Here is an 18403-nt window from a genome sequence, read left to right as displayed (position 1 = left end):
GGGACCCGCGCACGGCGGGGCGGCGCGCGGACGGCAGCGGTGGCGCGCGGACGGGCGCGCCCTGCGGAAGCTGCCGGTGCACGTGGGGCTGGTGGTGACCGAGGAGGAGCCGAGCTACGCGGACATGGCCAGCCTGGTCGTGTGGTGCATGGCGGTGGGCATCTCCTACGTCAGYGTCTACGACCATAACGGTGAGCGGCGGCCGCGGTGCCTCCAGTCCCGACCTCGGGCGGTGCCCACCCTGGGAGCGCCTCCTGGCCTGGAGCCCGAGGGCCGCTCTGTCCTGGGGTCTTTCCAAGTCCGGTCCCAGCCTCTGGGAGCTGGCAGCTCATTTCCCGTTCACTGGAGCTGCTTGGCCACTGCAGAACTTCTGGTCCCKGGGAGCCTGGGGAATGGCCCAAGTGCCCTCCTGCCCCGACTCTTGTGTCGGGATGACCCGGTCCTGCCTGCTCACTGGCGGGGACAGATTGTGGGGGTATTTCTAGAGCCTTGACCCCAGTCRTGGGCTGACAGGAACTGCTGGCATCTGGAAGTGTAGGGCATGGACTGTTAGTAGGGAAGAGCTTCAGGCTACCTGCTCTTACTAGTGCTGTTTATGAGCTAGGTCTGAACCTCCAGAAGTGGATGAATGAAAGTAGCCATCTATTTTCAAGTACTCTTGTGTGAAGAAACAGGATGGACAGGTAGTTAAATGTAAGCATGTATTTCCTGTGTGGTGTCTGTATTGTAAGATTAAATTATGTGATCTGCATTTGATGCTKCTTGGCATTTGAGTTAACTCTGAGACAGTGCTTCTGGAAACTGCTGTTTTTTCGTATCTGCTGTGTGAATTTATTTGTTACTGGATCTCAGGTGTAAGAACATTGAACTCTGGCTCTTGCAGATGTGTTGATTCCACATCACTAACTATAATAAAGATAAGCTCAGAGTTTGGATTTCACATACTGTGAGGAAATCGTGGAACAAATCTCTTCCTCATACCTGTGCTTTCYTAGTGGGGAGCTAAGCCAGCCACATTCAGGATATTCTTAGGTGAAGCTTTCTGTCCAGCTATGAGAGATTATCTCTAACTTGTACTGGACAAGCTGTCAACTTAGAAGGGATAACAATGCATGAGGTGGACTGTGTCCTGTGCAGAGGAAGAAACTTCATGTTGAATATCTCTGTGCTCCTGCTGTCAGGGGTGAGACTGTAGGAGACCAGGGTTTAAATTGTTTTGAGCCACTTCCAATGGCTGTTTAGAGGTGTCATACCTAAATCTAGGTGAGCTCTAGATTTATGTCAGGTTAGAGGTACAGTTGTCTTCTAGTGCATTTTTGGGAATTGCTCAGCTGTGCATTCCACATAAGTAGGTGAAATCTTTTGTTACCAAGTGTGAAAAAGTRTGTGAGTTCTGCAAGCCTTTCCTTAAGCATAGGCRTTTGTGACTTTTTCAATTTTTTTTYTCTTTCTTTTAAACCATTACCATTTATAGTTCTTTTTCATGGTTGAGCCTTCSCATGTGATGCAGGATTCAAAAGACCTAACTTTCACTAAATTATCTAGGATTGTTTTAAGAAACTGGGCTTAATACCAGTCACTTAGCAGTTTAGACTGGCCATCTGTGCAGGGCTGATGTGGAACTTGGTTATGTTGTGTTTCAGAAGGAGAACACTTCCTCATTTGGAAGTCAAAGAATGATATAAAATATTTGCATAACATCTCAAGGGCACAAAGAACTGTGCCTTCTGAAAAGTCATTTATATGTTGATGGTTTTTATTCCCAACTTGGAAAGCATTCAACCAGATGAAATGCTCCAGAGCAAACAGTAGCAAGGAGCGGAGAATTTTCCCTCCTAGATCAAAGAGAGACATTTTATTGTACAGGATTTTAACTTGTGTCAAACCTCAGATAAGCTATGGGCAGTATTGCCTAATATGTTACGTATATGCTTAGTTCCTTTTCRGATTCCAGCACTGTGCTCCACAAATTATATGTATGAGAATTGAACATGATCAAGCTGAGAATCATGTTTCTTGGTCGTCTTGGTTTTCATCTTGTTCTTCCTTGATGTGAAGCCCTGAGGAGGGAGAAAGCACCAACCAGTCTTAGGTAGCCACTGTTGCTCCTGTCTCACAGGAGARAGCCAGAGCTGTAGCAGTGTCTGAAGCATTATTTTTTGAGAAGCTACTGCTGCTTCTCCAGCGTATGTTGAAATTCAGGTCTAAGACTGACTGTTACAAGACTGTAAATATGATGTCCATAAATGATAAAGTTTTGTCCCCCTGAAGAGCTGAAATAACCCTGCAGAACAATCTGTGGCTTTTACCAAACTTTCAGGGTTGATAAAAATAACCATTACACATCATGTTCTTCACAGGTTCAGTGGGTTGTCCAAGATAGAGCCACAACTGGTTTTGGCACAGCTGAGCTTTTTAGGCTGACTTCAGTTTCGGAGAGCAAGTAGTCATTCATACAGCTCTAGTGTATTCTTACTGCTGGCAATAGCACATGTGCTGCCTTTCTTTTGGTGCTAAGCTTCTTAGGGTGTCTTGATTGAGCGTACAACATTTCCAGATAGAGTTGTCATTAAGTAGGATGTTGCAGCTGTTGTTAAATCCTGTGCTGAGTGGTAGTGGAGCCTGGAACCTTCAGTAGTAATACTGATACAGTGAACGTGAATAAAGTCAGGTATGGCTTGCTCTTATCAGTAGCAGAGGGTGAACCTTAATTATGGTGTGCACTCGTGTCCATCTTGTCAGATGGTGGTGAATGGTACTTTTGGACTGTGGAGCTGTTTCTGTAAGCTCCTGTGTTCATACAATTGTACCAACTGTTGACTTGTCAAAGTCCCCACTGGTACTGGCTGTGGTGGAGAAAAAAAGCCAGTTGTGAGTGCTCTGAATCAGTGTTAGCTGTGGTGAGGTATACGATAATTTGTTTCTTTTCGTTCATTGCATATTTGTAGGGCTGAGATTCTTCTGATTGCAACAGGAAGCCTCSTTTACAACCATGGTCTTCATGGTTGCATTTTCCGGAAGAAATAGTGTGTCAGTTTCCTGCAGAAAGATTAAATTAAAAATATGTCCTTAATTGCCCCTTCTATAAGAGGAAAGGGAAGTACGAAGRTCTTTGCAGAAGTGCTAGATAAGCTGTTTATTTGTTTATAGTAGTGATTATTTTTTTTACAAAATTACTTAATAGAAGGTTGTTTGTGTATTCTTCAGTGTCAAAATAAGTAGCTACATTCCAGCTGATATTGTTTTGTTTCAGCGGCTGCACCAGTAACTGTAAAGGCAACTTGGCTGGAGCTGTTGGCTCAGGGCTCAAAACTGAGACTTTCTCAGTTGCCTCAGCTCATTTGGAGGCCCAGGGTGGCCTGGCTTTACTGCCCCTGGTGTGTGGAAGCACTTTCTCCTAATTTTCAGTGATGTGCAGCCCAACAAAGCCCCAATAAACTTAGTGCTACTGTGTGCTACTGGGTTAAATAATGCAAACTAAAATTTCAAGTTGTCGATCAAGAATTTATTTCTGTTGACTTTTGTATTGCCAGTCCTATTACTTGGTAGAAATCCATCCAAGCTGCTCAAGACCTTATCTCTGAGAAAATACTGCTTGTCGCAGCCAGAAGGCAGTGATAATGCAATAATACAATAACAGTTAAAATTTATCTTCTGGGGAGCAGGAGCCTTTGACTAATGCTGTATACTTTAGCTGTATACTTTAACTCTCTTCTGTTAGATGTTTTGCTGTTTGGGAGAGCTAGCTTCAGTGTTTCTACTGTCCATCAGTGAAGCTTTCCTGAAATAGTTTGGGACAAGTCAAAAGTGCTTATTGAGAGATTTCTCCATCATGGCGTTTGGGTACTTTCTACTCCTAGATAGGTGCTTCAGGTTGAAGGTTTCTTTAAGCCCATAGTATGACTGTATTGAAAACTTGGGTTTATTCATCCTGGGTTTAGCTTTCCAGTGAACCTGTTTGCTTCTGACCAGTTTTCTCTTAAAAATTCTTTGAAAGGATAGAGTATTCCAGTGTGCAAAAGAAATTATTTCATTAGCCCCAAAGTAAGCTTCTTGTCTCTTTTAGATTGATCAAATCAGCTAAACTACCATGTAATCTATAAAATTTTCTGGGTGTGCAGCATGTTCATTTCAGTGGGCAAAATAAATACGTTGTGGTTTTATGTCACTGAAACACTTGTGAGATACCAGTATCACAGCACATCTGCTGTGGGCCTTCACCCACGTGAAATTTCATGTTCAACAATTCTGTTTTAGTGTTGAGGTGAGAGGAGTTCTCAAACCACGTTCATTAAAAGCGATAACACTAATCTGTAGCAGGTAATCTCCTTAAAGGAATGGGAATATGAAAGAGGTGTCTCTTCTCTCAGTTACTGATGAGCTTCTGTTCTCCTGGTGCAGAATGTCCCCTCCAATSAGAAATGTGGGAGGAATGGTCATCTATGAAGTTCTCAGTTCTGACTCAAATTCTTTGGTTAGTGCTATCTTAAATGGCCTTAATCTGAAATGTAAGTGACTTCAACTACATTCAAACTTGGATTAGTTTTTTTTCCTAGACTCTTGGAATAAAGAAGATATTTTTTCTAGCTTTTCATATCCTATGAGGTCCAGTGTAATGGCCCYGTGTTCCTCTGTTATCAACCAGCATGATCCAGCAGGATGTATGCAAAAGTTTTTARTGTATTAAGACAATTTCTTACATGTGCATTCTTTGAAGTGGCTTATGATGTGATGTTTCTCACAATGTTAGTACTTTGATGCTTTAAACAGATTATTATCTAATAACAGTTATAATGCTTGATAACTATTTTCTTGTCAGCCCTGGAGAGAAGTTGAGAAAGCAAATAATTGAAATGTTCTGGAGATAATGTTCTTTACGAGGCTCCACTTAGTTTAAGGTGTTCCCTTGCAAGGAAGAGCTGACTCTTATTCTGCATTTCACCAGATTCTGCTGCTTTAAAAAGCAAGGCAATTGAAAATGTTGAACTTTGAGATGCTATTAAGGCCCCAACAGGTGGTGACTGTGGTAGTGTCATCAAACAAACAAGTGGTTGACATCCCCTGGTGTTTCTCTGTGCCAGTTYTTCACTTCCAGTTCACAATTCTTGTCCGTTTTGCACCTGCTGAGCTTGCAGCCTCTTAATTACAAACTTCATTTGTCAGTATCTAATGCTGAAGTGTTGCAACACCATGGTTGAAGCAAARGGGCATGGCTTGTAGCTACTGTGAATCTGAGTAAAAGGTATGTGCCCTGGAAAAGACCTGAAGACTACTGCAGGAGGCTGAAACGCTTCTGGTTTGACTCAGCTCTAACAGGAACAAATGACCAACAGCATTCTTGTAGTTTGTTTTGTAAAAACAAGTATTACCCCTGAAAACAGCTCACGAGTTCACAGTAGTTAAGAAAGAAGAAACAAACCAAGACCAGGAGTTTTATACTCTTTTGCCTTGGGATTYTAATGCTTAAATACGTGTAATTCATAGAACACTTCATTTGCAGGAATATTCACATTTGCACCAGCTTGCAAAGGTGCCAGAGGTCTGACAGACCAAATATTTCTGCTTTTCAAAACCAGAATTTCTTTTGATGAGAAATAATAGTGACAATTTCATGTTTGCGTTCCATATTAGAAACAGGAGTAGTGCCAAATTTTTATTTCATTTAACAGCAAACAGCTTTTGTGTTGCTAAAAATTTATTAGAYCTTTGTCAAACATTATTTTTTTTTATAATGGTAAAATTGTATTATGGCCTCACTTTCAACTCGTGTGGAGGACCGTTAACAAAATTGGAGGGTAGCAAAAAATCAGAGTTAAGTTTTGAGTAAATAAGATGCAAGTTTTGCTGCCAAGGAACATTATAACTCTGTTACTGAGTTGGCCAACTCATGCACTTGTTTGCTATATTTGTCATGTTTAAATTAAGCAACAGCATCTCCAAGAATTAATTTGGGTAAATTTCCAAAGTTTAAGAAGAATGAGCTTTGTAGACAAATGGAGTTTTGAGATGCTGTAAGGGAAAGGAGCATAAAGCTGAGTCACGACCATGTAAAGTTCTTGAATAGGATTTTGGCCTATGAACACTGGATTTGGCAGGACTGTGTTTGCAGTGATGTGCATTCATAAGTCTCTTGTGCACTGACTGAGAGACAAAATGTTGAAGGAGTATTCCCAAATGCTGTTGGTTTTTAATTAAGATCCAAGTTAGTTCAAAGTTTTGCTGCCTTCTGCTGTGCTTTAGGATCGTCTCTTCAGGAAAACTGCGTATGTGTCAAGTTTGATGGATCAGTGGGAATTTAGATGTGGAGGCTTTTCCAAGGAAGTCATACTGCAGCTAAATGGTACAACTACAGTAACTTCTTATTTATGTTAAGCTGCTGTTCCAAGAGCCATGCAGTCCTCAAGTTTGAGCAGCTGAGGGGGTGGGTGAGATAAATGAGCAGAATAGAAGGGTGATACTCAGATAAATCTTAAAAACACATTCATTTAGCAAGTCTTCTGTATCTGTTGTGTGTGTTAGGGACCTTCACTTTGGAGCTTGACCAAGTCCATTATCTGATGTCTGTTTTTGCTGACAAGCTAACTCTTTGGTCTGTTCTTCTACCTGTTGTCCTTAATGTCTTAATTTATTTTAGGGCTGGAATGTGGAGTCTTAAATGAGTTCTTGCAGTCTTCGACAGGAAAACCTTTTATGAGCAAGGATTTAATATCATTGGTGTTGGCTGTGGGAGGGAAAGAAGAGCAGCAGCTTATTTCCCAGATTGGGGGCCTTTCCTAATTATGTGACATGTTTGTCTGGATATTGAGCAAAGTTTTATTGTAATATGTAGAAGTGTATGGAAGTCAAGTGACTCTTAAGAGATGAGGCACATGCAGCCTTGTACAGATCTTCCTTCCAGAGGGTGCAGGATTAGCAATTGCAGTGGCTACGCTGCTGCTGACCTTGGGTGTAAGGAAGACAATCTGTGCTAACCCCAGCATGAAACAGACTGAGCCAAGAAGAGTTGTATCAAACAGTATTATTCAAAGCAGCATTCTTGATTTCTGTTATGTATAAGTATGCACTAGGAAGTGGGAACATGAAGAGCAACAATTTAACTTTAAATTAAACTTAGCAAAAGTATTCTGATGCACTTTTTTCTGTAGAGGTTTTTTCCTTACCACAAATTGCTTTTCTGTATACTCATGAAATCAATTATAAGCATCACTGACACTTCTATAATGWAGTAATTTTTCTTTTACAGGAAGTATCCAGGATGATAGGAAAAACAGATACGTTGCCACCTATTAAAACTTCTGATGAAGCCTGTAGAAAAATACTAATTCATTAGGCATAAAGGCTATAATCTTAAATAAATGGATTGGATCACTTCATATTGCAAGCTAACATGTAGTRTGTTATGGTCTTAATCCAGTGCTTATACACTGACTGCTGTGGGAACTGTTGTAGCTGGAGTTCCAGATCCCACAGTCAAGTTGAGGTGCTGAATCTAAGCCTGATCATAAAATTGTATGTCTTACATTGCCTTGGAAGTTTAGTGTGTGGGCATTTTTAGACTGGTCAACARAAGTGGTTGACACAAGATTTTTGAGTGAAGCTCAGTAACAGCCTTTGAATACCGTGTGATAAAAGCGTTATCCAATTCCTAAGTGAATATGCCTAGCCATACTTTTGGATTGTAAATATTTAAGCTCTAACATTTMGTTTTTACTGTGGCTTATAATTAGAAATAATTGGGTTATGTTTCTTAAAAGCTAGAATTTATTTTAGTACAGGAACCCAAGTATGTTTGAAGCAAGCTTTTGTAATTTCCTGCATTCAAAATGTGTCTGCCTTGAATATGTAAGTATAAAAAGGTCTTGGGGCTGCATGAGCTCCTTGGAATATGCAGCTTGTGAAATTCTTGTATTGGGAAATCTATGMCATTGGATGGCTTCAGAGTGAACTGTTACTGAGACCTGAAATGCTGATTTAGTGCTTTGCTAGCRTGTAGCCTGAGGGATGTGGCAATAAGTGGTAGCAGACCTAAGTAGTGTGAGCATTAAAGAAATTTGGAGTTAATCTGACTTGGTCGTTCRTTCTGTGCTTGTTATTGCTTTCTGTATTTCTAGCATAATAAGGACAATGAAATAAGTCTTAAAGTTATCCCTTAAGCACTTGCAGCTTGCAATTTAAATCAGGATGGGTGAAAGAATAACAAAAGCACATGAGTTGTCTTTCCAAGGTCACTCAAATTAGTCATGTGCAGTAGCACTTGCTTTGTATTCTTACCTGCACTTGTGAACTCCAGTCTGAAACCAGTACTGACTTAWTTTTTCTACCTGCCTAGTGTCAGGTTTATTTTGTAGCACTCTGCAGTAGTTGGCTGACGTGCAACTTTCTTTTTAAAGGTATTTTCAAGAGGAATAATTCAAGATTGATGGATGAAATTTTAAAGCAGCAGCAAGAGCTCTTGGGACTAGATTGCTCCAAGTACACAGTGGAATTTGCAAATCAAGACAAAACTGGTCAAGGTAAGATGAACTACACGAGGGACTTGGTGTAGCTTTGAATAGCTGCATATCAGTCATAACTCTGCTTTTACTTAAACACAATCCTGTGCACAGTCGCCTTTTTCTTTGCAAAGAACTTATTATCAGAACACATGTAACCTTCCTGGGCTGGTATTAAACTTCATTTAATTAACATTCCAAACTTTAGTTTGTTCTCAACTAAAGCAAAGCATTGCTCTCTCCTTGCCATAGTAATCATTACTGGGTGATCTGATCTTTTCTTCTGCCTGGCTGTTGTGCCATGACTCCTTCAATGCATCAGTGTACCTCAACTCCCCACTGTTTCAGTGACCTGAATTCTTCCCCTTTACAAAAGTGTAAGGAATCTGATATCAAGTTAACAATTTGTGCGGTTCCATCTTTCCAAACATACACCTCAAAGTGGGAAGGAAGAAGGGAAAGAGCAAAACTGCTGGTTGTCATGGCAAGGTATAATGCCAGCAAGAAAGTAAAGGGCCCAAGTTAAAAAATAAATTTGGTGATAGCAGCTTTTGCATGTAGCTAGATGTGGAAAGCAGRAGTATGTTTCAAGGCTGATGCTCCTTATACAGTAATATAATTTCTCATTTACTCATTTGCTGCCTAGGACAAATGCTAGAAGTCTGTTCAAAATATAATAAATCACAGTCATGTACTTAAATCAGGCCTTTGTCTTAAAAAGATGGGCTGATACTTAGAGCTCTCCCTAACTACAACTCATAATATTTAAATAGGTCTCATAATAAAATACATAAATAACMCTTATGTTTTAAGATTATCATAGTTCAACGACTTTAGTGCACAAGCTGTAGTACAMTTAGCTGCATTTAAAATGCTGCTTGCAAGTTTTGCTTCCTCTATAAGAGCTGACAGGATACCAAAATCCTTTGTGCCAGTTTTCTGGTGTTAAGTTTAATGTTGTAGCATGAACTTGCCTTATGAACAAGCTAGCCTAAGATGCTAGCATTTATGTGGAAGRACCTGAGCTTCATCCTATTTTGTTTTCTTCCTGTGAAGGTTGAACTAATCAGCAGAAAATGGGGTGCACTGGCTATTAATATCTTAAACTCCAGCATACTTAGCTGCACCTACCTAACTTGGGATATTTATGTTCACACCAAACAAACTACTGAAAGACTTCTCAGACTTGCTGATGGAAAGAGTGCGTTTATATCTCTGGAACCTTTTGTGCTGCAAACTGTGAAAAGCAGAGGTGTTTTCTGTTCTCTTTTTAAATTTTTCATTCTTTTTTTAGAAAGCTTCACAGTCAGATCAGATGCTTCATGTTTTCAACTGAACAAACTGACATCTATCCAGTTTATAATAAACTGCATTTTTTCAGTTCTGAAAAAAAATGACATTTAGGGATACTATTAAATATTTTTAACCTAGGCCAATTGATGCAAATTTGTAAATCAAGCAATATCAAGGAACAATTATTTTTGTGGTGGCTTTGCATAGATGATCTGAGRGGTATTAGGTGTTAAGAATCTTGGCAGTGCTTTGTGGTCCTTTGCAGTCAGTTTCTGCAGTTTTAAGAAATGTTATTTTTAAGTATYTGTTTATAACTGTCGTAAGTTTGGTATAAATCTTTAGTATAAGTGTCAGCACTTTGGTATTTAACCTACTTAYTTCAAACCAGCTATAGTCCACCATCTGTAGCCTTCAGCTTCCTTGGCAAGTTGACCTTTTAAGGTATCTTACCAGAACTGACAATGATGCAAGTCATATTGTGTGAGAAGATTGTTGCCTCTCAATAGTGTTGACATTAAGATAATGGTTGTTGTGAAATGTCCTCTTAAGTCACATAAATAATTACAGTTGAATAGGTGAATCGTGAGCTATTATCTTGTTCCTAGCTTCAATGTAGCAATCTTACATCCTWATTGTAACTCTTGCATCAATTTTGAAGTGCTGCTGAAAGGTGCTGTGATCACATTGAGGGAGGCCCCACGGTTTAATCATTGTGTCTCACGATAGTACACATTAGCTGTTAAAAACACCTTCCTCCTCTAGGGTAGAAATTGGTTTGTTGGTTTGGTTTTTTTTTCCTTTCTCTGAACTTTATGCATTACTTACTACCCTGTAAGTTTCTATCCAAGCATCTTTCCTCTCAGTGCTTTGACAGTGTAAGAACCAGTCGAAATTTGCTGGAAGACTACATTTCAAGACTGCATTAAACCCCTCTTCCCAAGACTTCTAAAAGTAGTTGTCTTGAGCTTTTGTTTTAGTAATACAGCAAATCCAGACAACTCTTACCCTTCCCTAAGCGATAGATGAATTTTATCTGTGACTAGTTGTAATATATGAAGTAAACTACAGTTGAAAGTACCTGTAACTGTGACTATCTAAATCACATGCAAACCAATTATATTTCTCTTGCTTTTAAACTGTGTTTTGTACTTTCAGTTTTAAATTGCCAATCTACATTGAAGGTGCTGTCTCCAGAAGATGGAAAAGCAGACATAGTCAAAGCTGCTCAGAACTTCTGTCAGTTGGTAGCACAGCAGCAAAGGACACATTCAGACCTGGATGTGAATATGTTAGACAACTTATTAAGTAGTAAGTATAATATGCTCTGTGGAAAAGAGGGGAGAGAGTGCTMATTTCATAACAGTTTGGTTCTATTATATTTATTGCTTGGAATGTATGCATTTTGATGCTTAGTCTATTACAGTAAGTTATGAGTATTGCTTTTAGGCTTCTGTTAAAAATTTCTTACTTGTTTATTGTCTTTTAAGCTTCTTTAAGCAGAAAAAATCTTTAGCAGAAATTTTAAGGTAAATTGCAGAGTTTTGGCTTTTCAGAGTTTACAGCCYCTGTGGTATGTTCTGCAATTAGCTTTTTGAAAAAAAGTACTGTTGGGATCACCTAAAATTAGACTATTCTTAGGTKAACTTCCTGCAAGATGCAAACGTGTGTGAGCAGTGTCTTTTCCAGATCTGGTTGCAGCAATTAAAGCTGTTCCTGCTGCCTGACTACTACCCTGAGTGCACATGATAGAGCACTTGCTGTTCTCTTGCTGCTGTATAGCCCACACTAACTTACTTATCTTCATAACTAATTCATGCAGATTACTGACTCTGCACTGAGGTGTGGGGCTACATGCAATAGCTATAAAAAGGGCAGGGCTGCCCTAATATCACACTTGGGAGAAGTAGTTTAGAATTAGCATCCACTTTTGCAGTGGTACTATGGAGCTAKGAGTTGCTCAGCTTGCCTAGGTGATGCATGCATGTTAATTGCAGCTGTAATTAGCTTGGCAGGGTTCAGGTTTCAGATRGCACACTTGAACTTGGATGCCTGCAGGCACATTAATGTAGTGGGGTCTCATTAATTGGACTTTAGAGAGTGATTTCTTCTTTTTCATATAGGTGGTCAGCTGAATTGCTTTGTGGATGGACTTCCCTGGCAGTTTGGCCACTTAACCTCAAACTGAATTGCATCCCTGTTGTCAGCATCCTCCTGTAACAGAATTATTAACTGTATTTAATAAGGCACCTGAAGAAGAACTTAGCACATCCATTCTGTTATACCCCARAGGCAATTAAAGGAAATTAACAATTGCTTCTTCAGAATAGTCACTAATTTAATGGAGAACCAGGGACAATTGTTACCTCTGTGTGTATTTTGGCCACTGATGTTTAACTGGAGCTTTTCAAACTTGTTGGGGATCTTCTGTCTAAGCGTCTGGCTATATTAAAAATATTTGGTCAAGTCTTAAAATTAGCAGATCTATTTTTGAAGTATTGCATGCTAGCTGAGCACAGAAAGAGAAGTCTCCTAGTCTGTCAAAACCATGAACTTTGAAACAGGCTGCTTAATGTATATGGCTAATWACTAAGGATAATGTCTGTAACTAGTCCTACTTATTAATTTGTTTATTTAATGTTTAGGACATTGTTGGAGGTGAAGTATTCATTCATTACTTACTTAGCAGCAGCTTATGAAACTATGTTTTACTTGTAGGAAAATTTAGTTCGTGTGCATTTTTAATGGAAAAGGGTTGAATGTAAGCATCTGTGAGTTACTGATTTGAGAGTGTGTTCTGAAAAGCAATACTTGAGTAGCTATATTTTTAGAGTTTGCATTCATGGTCACTTATGTAAATCTCTGTGRTTACACATTTTTATTTAAGTACCTGTTAATGTAGTTTTTAAACTTTTTGTTCATGTTTAGGGTGCAGTTATTGAAGCCTAGTCCTAAAATGGTATGGTTCTAGCTTGTCATGTGGTTTCTTGTTCTTAATTTAGTCATGCACTTAATTCTTACAGCTTGAGTTTTCTGCAGTGTAAGAGTACTTTCTTCTGAGCAATGCCTCTGCTAACCCGCTTGTTTTCAGAAAAGTAGGTGCCAGCTGCATTGTAATATTGTCTCTACTTGCTGTCTGTCTGCCTTCCAGCCAAGAACATGACTATCAATTAAGGCTGCTCAAGTTGCCATGTAAAATCCCTTCTGTGGAGAACAGAAGGGTATTGCTATCAGGTCTAAAATTCCTTCGTGTTCCCCTCGCAGAACTTCTGACATAGAAGGGTTGTTGCCAGATTCCCATCCTTTGAGTGTGCAAGACTTTTGGCCTCTTTGTTTTTTTTTAAAGTCTGCTCCCAAATCCTTCTATCTTGTGTGTGCTAAACTTGACTGCTGTAACCCTAGCAGGTCTAAGGGAGCTTCCACATGTAAATTACCTGTAGTGCTGATATGTTGAGAGAAATGGATGCAGAGTGGAAAGAACAGTTCTGTGTTTTTTAGTAAGCTGTTCTGACAGTAATACTACAGTGTGCATTTTCATTTYCCTTCAGATAGGAACCAGAAGGAAGTGTTAGCATTAACTGGGCTCTCTGAAGGTCTTTTCCTGTTTGAAAAGCCATTGCAGTGTTGAAGATCCTGCCGCTGTACCAGCTGACAAGTACTCAGCTACTGAATCAGCTGATGAGTAAAGCTGTCCACTTCCTCCAGAGTCCCCACTTCTAAGTATYCACTGCTTCCCTGCAAAGCTCTTTTGTACTAACATGCTAGCTTCTGAACACATAAGTGGCTTTTGCTTCGCATTTTTTCCTTAACTTTAAGATAAGATTTGGACTGTGGCACAAGATGCTCATATCTAAAAACTTCATCCTTCCTTAGAAATGCACAGGTTTGGGAAAACAGCTTCTTTTCCTCTGGTAAAAGGATGTGTTGTGATGATTCAGTGGGGAGGGAGATCTGAACTTTTTGAAAAATCTTCAGCTTCAGTTTCAAAACCTGTGTGGGGCAAAATCTAGCTTTAGTTTACTTTGTGAATTACAGAAAAGTGAAGTTCCTCTACARTTAAACTGAAAATTATAAAAGGCTCTTGACTGCTTTTGTTTAGTGGGTTGTTCTTTTTTTAAGCAAATGAGGAAGGAATTGAGAAATAACATCTGAAGTTTGGAGCAAGTAAGYTGTATTAAACTTTATCTGCTAAAGGTAGTCATTACCCACTATAAACACTCTTGCACTTAACTTGTGGATAATGGATTGGTGGATAATGGAAGGGGTGGCAGGAAACACCCTGTGATAATCATGACTAATTGCAGCATTATAGCAAAATAGGGTGATGACTGCTGAAATGTTTTTCAGATGAGCCGGGTAGGTGCAAGAGGAACAGCTTAGCTTCTTGGATCTCCTTGGGGTTCTCTGCTGTTTTCACATGTTGCTCTAATCAACTTGCTAGAATTAGCAGGGAAAGCTGGACTCAGACTGCTCATTCTAAGCCTATTTCCTGTCTTGTCAATTTTAGCCTGGAGTAGCTTAGGCATTGCAGAAGTATGTGAACAGAGGCAGTGGTGTTTGGTCAGTCATTGTTCATCTTCTGAGGCTGAAGACAAGAATGCTCTCACTAGAGRAATGACAGGCTGGTGTTTTAAGATYTAGACAGTAAGAGTGTGGRCTCCTAGTGAAATTCATCAGTATTATCYAGCTCTGTCCTAGAATGGGTCAGAATTGTCCACATAGTAACAGAGAAAAAGAAATACTGCCCTATTCTTCCTCACTCATCTAACCARAAAGATCTCAGCTGCAAGAGTTTGCTTGAAATTTCATAGTAGTTTGGTTTTAAAAWTTCTGTCTAGTTCCATACTGAGAAAGAGATGAGTCATTTAACAGGGTATTTTTTTTTCTTGGTGGTCTGTAATACCAASGTGTTCTTCATTGAAACCTCCTTAAGCTTTCTTTGTGTTAATAGTGCTTTTATTACACTTGACTGCAGCTCCACATAGTTGAGTAAAGGCTAGAGTAGGTAGAGTCAGGGTACAGCATGTTCTACGAAAATGGAGTTTGCCAAGACAAAACTCGAACAAGTCAGATTAAACAGCATTGTTAAGGTTTGCCGTTATTCAAAACAGTGCAACCATTCCTGACACTTCCATACAAAGTCTTTGAAAACTACCTGACATAAAAATAACAGTCCAGCTGGGCTTGCAGTGGCTGCCTAAGCTTTTGCTCAGTTGGTCATTGAGATGTTGCAAGACCTGTCTGTCCTCTTGGAGTTTTAATTGTTAACTTGTCTTTGGGACCTTCATTTAAAGAAAAAAAAAAAAAAGCATTTGGTGAAAAATCAAATGCCTTAGGATTTAGAACTAAAACAAGTTCTCTGATGAATTTAGTAAAACCAAATGTAACTTCTTATTACAGGTACAAATGGATTTCCTGATCCTGATTTAGTCTTGAAGTTTGGTCCTGTGGACAGCACATTAGGATTCCTTCCATGGCACATCAGACTGACAGAAATCATGTGAGTTGCATGTAAATGTGAAACACACTGGAATAATATGGAGCTAAACAGGTCTTTGTGACTTAGCTTATGGAAATGGCCAAAAGAGGAGATCCAGCTAAACAAGCATCTGGACATTGATTTGAGGGTATTTAAAAATGGTTAAATAAAACCCATCATATATTCATTTTTGGTTTTTTAGCCTTGACTAGTCAATAGCAGGCTTCATGCCTCAAGTTTAAGGAACAACTTCTGTCACCACCTAGTCTGTGGTCTGGTCCCATTTGTCARTGTTCCTTACATCAGTATGGATTATCTGTGGCTTACAAGTTTCTGACAGGGAAACTAAGGATACAAGGAAAATGGGAKAATATAAGAAGATCACACCTGTGGATTACTTCCCAATTTTAGCAATAACTGAACTGACTAGATTTGCTGAACTTCTTAAATCCAAGAGCATTTATAGTGCACTGAAATGTGTGGGCCCACCTGTGCTGCTGCAGCTTTCTCACTGATTTGAAGGGCCCTGTGTGCTCTCATGGGAGGGTTTGGTTTAGAGGGTGACTGGTTTAGTTACTAGAGTTGAGTGACAATAACCGTGTTGAGAGCAACTTCACAGGGTTATTCAGACAATAGCTTGTTCTTCATGATATTCCTGAGTGGCATGAATGGTGTGATGTTTATAAAAGCTTATTTTAATGTTTCTAACTTRTTTTCTCAGTTCTTTGCCTTCCCACCTAAACATCAGCTATGAAGACTTTTTCTCTGCCCTCCATCACTATGCAGCCTGTGAACAACGCTGGGGAAAGTGACTTCGGGCTGAGTGCRTGGAGTCAAGCTTTCTGTGGGAAGGAATTGATGTCTGTTTACAAGCACTTGTGACCCATAAGTCTGGTTCATAGTCCTTTCTTAATTTATCAAAAAGTTCAATAAAGTGTCTTACCTTTCTAGAGAGTCTGTGTGAATGCGTGAGAATCTATGGGGAGGGGAACTCACAGATTTCCTGTTTGAAAAGGAAAGTTACTAAAAACAAAGCAGAATTGCCCTCACTTTGGCATTGAAGTGACCAAAAGAACATGGAAGAATTAGTTCTTGTGAACTCTACAGGACAATGTAAATAGGAGTTCTGTGCCCTGAAGGTCCTTAAAACCAAGAAAGAACTCTCGTCATTGTTTCTTAATTCTTCATGGTCAGGCATTTCAGAGCTAAAGGTTTATCTTCAGTATATGTGAATTCTAGTGAAGCTGGTTTTGTTAACTGAAAATAGAGACTGCAGCTTGGCTGGGATGACTAAGCCAGCTGTAGGTGTCAAGTTCTAGAAATACAGAGAAGATTCCATAAAAAGGCATGGAAGCTTCTATGATAAGTGGATTAGGCAGTCCATGTTGCACTATCCAGCTTTTTTTTTTTTTTTAAGTGGTGGAATGAAAGGATTCCTACAGTCCTGAGTGAATGCAACATTTCTCAGCATCAGGTCAGTTTTCCACTGGGAATAACTATAAACAGTACTATGTATTGTTTGTATACCTATTTTCCACATAACATGCTYACTCAAGGTAACAAGCAGGATAAGGCTCTGATACCATTTGCTGAAAGATTTGAAAACGGGCTGGCTTGACTTCTATGGCTAAATGTGAGCTGCTGCTTGTACTTCTGTGCCCAGCAAGGGAGCCTTCTTTAGCCTTTTATTGTTTTTATTTGTTCTGAACTGAGCATTAGAAGTTTGAATGGGATTCTGAAGCGGACAAGAAGGAAGATGAAGTGAAGCTGCACTACAGTATTTTAACACTCAGATAACTAAGGAGATATATTGGCTAAATGGTCTTCATTGTGGAATGCCCTGTTTGAATTACATTCCTATTGTTGGAAGCGGTTTGAAGTTGCAAGTTTATGGCTGCATTTGGACAAAGCAATATRTTAGATCTGTATTACTGAAGACAGACATTAATACTGCAGCTGTCTGCCTTGCAGGCTGCAGAACTGTTGAATGCTTCATTCTGGAAGTGTTTCCCGTTTCCCCCTCCCCTCCACTCTTCAAAATGAGCCTGGCTTTATCTACTTTGCCATGTCACTAGAAGGGAAAACAGCTGTCTTYAAAAGGGAATTGCCGGATTTTAAATTAATGTCTGCCTCATTGTGAAATGGTGTATTTTAACTTGTTGATGCTTGATGTAATGTTATAAAGCAGATTGCATAAACTTGTAGCTGGAATTTTTCATCATACTAAGGTTAGATTGCAGCTACAGAAAAAGTAGACCACAGGTCTCTATCTCACAAAAGAGAAAGGGACGTTCAATAAATTAACTAAGGGTTTTGACATCAAATAGCTTTCTATAGGAGCTGGAATACCCTGAGTACAGTTTGTAGACTGGTCTCTTGTGTGTGCCAGGTTCTGCATTGCAGAGAAAGGGAACAGTTGTGCAATGTTTCCTGGGCTCTGTCACTGACATGAGTGAKTTTTCTCACTGAGTGTTAACTTTTTTGTGGGGAGTGAGTAGCCTCTTGAAGGGTATCTGGATATTGATGTTTATCTGTAATATGAATTTTGTTTCATTAAAATGCAAGGTTGTGTTAAAGTTACGCTATGTGTTACTGTGTCACTGAAGCAGTTCTGGTGCTGACAGTAATGGGAAAAGCTTAGTTTAGCCCTCAAAAGTAATGTGTTTTTTATATTTGAATCAAACTGCCAAAGAATACTTCTCATACCTGAGCTTCCCTCAGTCCTCAAACTTCTGCATCTCTCAGCTAAAAAGATGTGTTTAATATTGGAGACAAATCTCAAGGCCTAGGATTTGTCTATAGAGGGTTGCTTAATAAAACTAAAATGATTAGTTCAGCTGCACTTGATTCAACTTTAAATCTCTTCTGATGGCTACTTTAATTGGGAATTAAGTGCTCCTCCTGGAATTAATGTAGTTGAACTAATCCACGTTATCACTTAGTTGGGGTTATTTTACTGTCCCTGTGTGGGCAATCTTCAGTGAGGCGTGCCAAAAGCACTGTGCATATCCACAACTTGATCTCTGAATGTACGTCCTTGCCCTTAGCACCTCTCCCCAGCTTGTTCTGTGTGAAGGTCTGTGGTATCGCTGTGACATGTCTGGGTACCTGTACATAATGTGTAAAATGAGTTTTTATGATT

The 18403-nt window shown here is 39.5% G+C and overlaps 1 protein-coding gene across 1 annotated transcript in view; it reads left to right on the top strand.

The window, feature by feature from the left end:
- NUS1 (NUS1 dehydrodolichyl diphosphate synthase subunit) overlaps nucleotides 1-16215 on the top strand; it is a 16673-nt gene extending 458 nt beyond the window's left edge. Inside the window, exons 2-6 of the mRNA XM_057369002.1 lie at nucleotides 1-191; nucleotides 8391-8513; nucleotides 10941-11093; nucleotides 15183-15282; nucleotides 15983-16215. Of these exons, the coding sequence (XP_057224985.1) occupies nucleotides 1-191; nucleotides 8391-8513; nucleotides 10941-11093; nucleotides 15183-15282; nucleotides 15983-16073 (658 nt within the window). The 3' untranslated portion in view covers nucleotides 16074-16215. The remainder of the gene's footprint in view (nucleotides 192-8390; nucleotides 8514-10940; nucleotides 11094-15182; nucleotides 15283-15982) is intronic.
- Nucleotides 16216-18403: the final 2188 nt, after the last annotated feature.

This window comes from Malurus melanocephalus, unplaced genomic scaffold, assembly GCF_030028575.1.
Source record: "Malurus melanocephalus ecotype Western Australia unplaced genomic scaffold, MMel_1.1 scaffold_100, whole genome shotgun sequence".
In the NCBI taxonomy this organism is placed as follows: Eukaryota; Metazoa; Chordata; class Aves; order Passeriformes; family Maluridae; genus Malurus; species Malurus melanocephalus.
The sequence above is the reverse complement of the archived record's forward strand: the minus strand, read 5'-3'. Positions and strand labels throughout refer to the sequence as shown.